Source organism: Suricata suricatta, chromosome 11 (assembly GCF_006229205.1).
Source record: "Suricata suricatta isolate VVHF042 chromosome 11, meerkat_22Aug2017_6uvM2_HiC, whole genome shotgun sequence".
Taxonomy (NCBI): domain Eukaryota; kingdom Metazoa; phylum Chordata; class Mammalia; order Carnivora; family Herpestidae; genus Suricata; species Suricata suricatta.
The window spans coordinates 14,627,467-14,632,612 of record NC_043710.1 but is presented as its reverse complement, the minus strand read 5'-3'; the positions used below and the strand labels follow the sequence as shown (position 1 = coordinate 14,632,612).

At 35.4% G+C, this 5,146-nt stretch overlaps 1 protein-coding gene across 1 annotated transcript; it reads left to right on the top strand.

Annotated features, from left to right (window-relative positions):
• The first annotated feature begins 2,055 nt into the window (after positions 1-2,055).
• On the top strand, positions 2,056-2,988 carry LOC115306810 (olfactory receptor 140-like). Its single transcript, XM_029957377.1, has one exon. It carries the CDS (start codon positions 2,071-2,073, stop codon positions 2,986-2,988), a length of 918 nt encoding a protein of 305 aa, XP_029813237.1. The 5' UTR covers positions 2,056-2,070.
• The last annotated feature ends 2,158 nt before the right edge of the window (positions 2,989-5,146 follow it).

Here is a 5,146-nt window from a genome sequence, read left to right as displayed (position 1 = left end):
TAATTTGTTCAGCAGCTTGGTTTCATTGTGGTTGATAAGAATACTTCCATTAGTGAAGTCTGGGTGGGACCGGAATTAGGAGGTTAATAAAAAATAATTTAATAACATATTTTGATTCCATTTGTCTTCAAAGTAAGTTTTAAAGAAGACTTTTACAAATTGATTAAATAGCAACAAATCCTCAAACAAAGTAAAACAGAAAAACCCATGGTGAAATAACACAGAGGGTAAGAATATCTGGAATTTTATGAGCCCTTTAGCTTATCTCTCCTAAATATAATGGTCTCTATTCTCAGATAAAAACACAAAAGAATTTTTTAAAAAGTGAAACTATGACTCATAGTAAAAATAAACACATGAAAAAGATTGTATTTAATCATTAATTAATGAGGGAACTAGTAAGATTATAATCTGCCTAAAGAAGAATAAAAAATATTACCCTTACATTATTCAATCAAGGATGTACAATTCATCTACAAATAAATGCAGGAATGGCTTTATAATGGCCAGGGAAATCAATCAACCTCTCACCTAAGAACATTTGCAATTCTATGGGCCAGAATAATTAGCATTATTATAAGTTTTATAAATTTAAAGAGTTATAAAATAGCTCAAGACAGTAAGAGGCATAAATCCCATATTGAATTATATAATCCCCAAAAAAGTACCACAGATAACACAGATTTATACCTAAGATGCCCAGTAATCTTTATGCTACATTTATGCCTTACACAATATTTTGTTTTTGACAACAGTTAATTTCATTTAGCAGCTATCCATCAAAAGAAGAATAGGAGTGCTTTATAAATAAAATAAATACATTCATAAAATAAATAAAATAAAATTATAAATAAATTTATAAAATAAATTTATATAAAGGGAAAATGATTTTCTCATTTATTTTTATATTTTTACCGAGGAAAGAACACACATTTTCTCCATCTGGTGGAGTCCTGAGACAGCATACTTAAAATGAGAGATTTAAAAGAGTTTAATTATCAAGATATAGGTAGGGTTACGGCAGACCAACAAGGGATGATAAAGCAATTACCACAGTTAGAGCTGAAAGACTAAGGTAGAAGAGTGATCACAGGAACCCAGAGAGTCCATTCCAAAGAGTTCTGCCTCAGTTAGTCACCCAGTGGTTGACAATTGGTCAATACATACCCTGACATCCTTTTCTTCTTACCTGATTTCTCACATTCAGCTGGTACCACCTCTTGGTCAGATGGTAAGAGATCTGGTTGAAACAGACCAGGGAAAGCAGCTGCCTTGAGTGGACAGATTGAAAGTGGATCTGAAGAGGTGGAAGGACTATTGCCTCGAGTGGACAGATTGAAAGTGGATCTGAAGAGATGGAAGGACTATATCTAGTTCTCATTCCAACTATGTACTGCATTATTTTTTTCCTTAGTAAGAGAGTAAACACTTTCAGTTTTGGAATTAACTGGAAAAAAGAAAACACAGGAGAAATAAGTAAAGAGTCCTCTAACTTATGTATTCATTGAATATTTACTGGACATCACAATGAGTCAGCCACTGAAACAAGTGCTTGGGAAAAAGAGGTGAACAAGCAGAGACAGGTCTACTTCTCTTCCACTTATTTAAAGGGTTTTTAAATGGAATAGAAGGCGAATTAGACTTAGTCTTACATCAGTCGTGTGTGGGACCAAACCAACAGTTGTACAGCTTTTTAAAAACATTTAATAAAGAGTTTTTAAGATTTCTTACTGACTGAGAAGCAATTAGGCTTATTATATGGTGCACTTCCGTGCCTGGATATCTCTAGCAAAGACTTGGTGACCATTTTTCAGGTGTGGAACAAAGATTTTTGCATCCTTATAATGAATTCCCTTCAAAAATTTGCTCTTTTTATAAAATAGAAAAAGCAGGGTTTTTTTCCTCTTTGGCACACCATGAAGAAAATAGCTAATGCTATTAAAATGCTTTGGACTTATCTAAAGCCCTGCAAAAAAGAGTTCTCATCACCTTGCTTTTGAAAATACTGTCTTTACAGGTTAATTCTCCACTCCTGAATTCATCATCATCATTAAAATAAAAGAAGACAGGATGAATGTGACTGAATTCATTCTAATGGGGCTTACCCAGAATCCTCAGATGCAGAGAATTCTATTTTTGGTGTTACTTATCATCTACATTGTCACCGTCACAGGCAACCTGCTCATTGTGGTCACTATAATCTGCAGCCAGACTTTGGACTCCCCAATGTATTTCTTTCTGGCATTCTTGTCTTTGATAGATGCGTGCTATTCCTCCTCCATAGTCCCTAAAATGTTAGCTGATCTGCTCTCTGATTCAAAATCTGTTTCCTTCAGTGGCTGCATGATACAGCTCTTTGTAGAACATTTCTTAGGAGCTTCAGAAATTGTCCTCCTTGTGGTCATGGCCTATGACCGCTACGTGGCCATTTGTAGACCTCTGCACTATCTGACCATCATGACCCAGCATACATGCTGCCTCTTTGTGGGGCTGTGTTGGGTAGTAGGCTTTCTCCACTCCATTGGACAGATTCTAGTTACCTTCTGGCTCCCATTCTGTGGTCCCAACACCATAGATCACTTTATGTGTGACATTTTCCCCCTGTTACAACTTGCCTGTACTGACACTTTCCTTGTTGGCCTCTTGGTTGTTGCCAATGGTGGAGTAATTTCCGTGATCACTTTTGTGATGCTGTTGGTGTCCTATGTGGTCATTCTGTGCTCCCTGAAGGCCCACAGCACTGCAGGGAGGAAAAAGGCCCTCTCTACTTGTGGCTCCCACATTACAGTTGTGGTTCTGTTCTTCGTGCCCTGTATTTTTATGTATCTGCGACCAGTAGCTACTTTTCCCATAGATAAAGTCGTAACAATCTTCTTTACTCTTATTACGCCCATGTTAAACCCTGTCATCTACACAGTAAGGAATACAGAGGTAAAAAATGCCATTAGAATGTTATTAAACAGAAATGCAATTTCAGATAATAAATGACCCACTACAAAGGCTTTATTTCTATCATGATCCTTCACATTTTTATATTTTATTATTTTTATTTTACTAAAATTTTTTTAAATGTTTATTCATTTTCAAGAGATGCAGAGAACAGAACATGAGCCAGGAAGGGGCAGAAAGAGAGAGAGATGGAATCCAAAGCAGGCTCCAGGCTCCGAGCTTTCAGCACAGAGCCCAACACCAGGCTTGAACTCATTGACCACGAGATCATGAACTGGGCTGAAGTCAGACACTCAACTGACTGAGCCACCCAGGTGCCCCTATTTTATTACTTTTAAGATCTCATATCTCTCATGTAGCACAACACCTCTGCAAAGTAGGTATTATTATGATTATTCATATTTTATGGATGAAGGAAAATGAAGTTCAAAAGCATTAAATAACCAGCCCAATGTCAGACAGAGCTAGCATGCAGCTCTGTATTTTTCTAAATCCGACTTTGATGGTCTTTCAACCATTTTAAAGAGTATCAGAAAAAAAGCAGCATTTCGTCAGAACTTCTCTTGTTTTGTAACAGACTTAAAAATGTTCCTTTCTAATTACAGAGTTGGGTAAGGGCTTGTGTGTATAAGTCGTTGGTACTAAGAAAGCTGAATTGCCTACCTGCATAGGTCAGTGTGGAATATAATTTAGGAAGAAGGTATTTGCCAATATCCTCTTGGCACACACTTGATATACCTAATGTTTAAAGTTTTCTTGTTTCGCCGTTTCTTGTTCTGTTGGGTGAAAGTTGTCAGGGAGTGTAGAAATTAATTATATTTAAACTGATGTGGATTTTTTAAAGTGTCTTCCCATGGTCACAACTTATAAAATTGAATTATCGTGTTTTTTAATTTACAGAGAAACAGTGGAAATCAGAAAGCTTAAATAACTAGATCATAGAACATGTAATTCAGGCTTGAGTGCAAATATTAGTATTCCACATCCTGTTATCTTTTCATTATATAAGGGTCTGGGACTGGTATTTGACTCTAATTTGGTTTATAAAAATATTTTTGGTTATATGTCAAAGTGACACTTTGTGTAATAATTATTACTCAAATAATTATTAGTAAAATCAAATGTAATTGTTTTCCAGAAACACACAGTAAAATATATTTGTAAAATAATTTCCCTATTAAAAAGTTGACTTTGCATTTAGTTCCTTGAATCAGGAATCCTCTTTGGAAACTGCCATAGGAGATCATTTATAAGAGATTTGAAAAAAATAGGAATCATTACAGTTGCCAAAGAAAGTATTTTTCAGCTAAAACAACTTAAGTTACATGACTTTCTTGTGAATTAATTTTGGCTTCTTTCAAAAATAAAGTCTGTTATAAAAAATGAACTCTGTTACCAAAAATACAAATGTGTATGTATGTCATAGATGTGCTTATAGCTTCCTCTTTTGACAGAACTTATGAGTGCATTATGTTTTATTGAAAACAATCAATGGATTCCGTGATGTAACAATATTTAAGAAACATATCTCTTACTGTACCATTCAGCTCATTCCATGACCCAAATCAGCTCTCCTCATTTCTACCAGTAGTTTACCTAGGTAATTTAGAAGGTGTTTCCAATATCTGTGGTTCTGCCCATGCCTGTATTTTTATTACCAAAAGTATTGTTATATTCACTTCTACTTTAATTAAAAGTAAATGAGTTATGAGACCACAGCTCATCTCCCCCAATTTTTGCATTTCTGGTAAACAACTTAGAAGATGTCCTTCAAAGCTGAAAGGGTCTGTGGATTGGTAAGACAATATGAGTTCTGCTATTTTGAGAACACTTTCCTTCCATTGAAATGCATGAAACTACATGAAATGCATGAACGACACTTTGGCAGGTACTGGACTTTTGTGAAATTAGTCTCTGAACCCATCAAACATCAGAGCATACCTCAACTGGTTTCTAATCAACTGTGATATGATCTGTATTTCATTTTTCTGCTTCCATTCTGGTTTACCGTTCTGGCTTGAAACTCTGTGTTGCTACCTCTCTGAGGTTTCCAAGAACTCTGCCTTTGGATTTATATTCTGGAAACAGACTTTCCTGGTAAAGCCCCAGGAACTTCTCTTCTGAAAAATTACTTTCATGCAAACCCTCAATGATTTAGATTTAACCCTGTTCTTTTTCCATCTCATAATATTCTGGG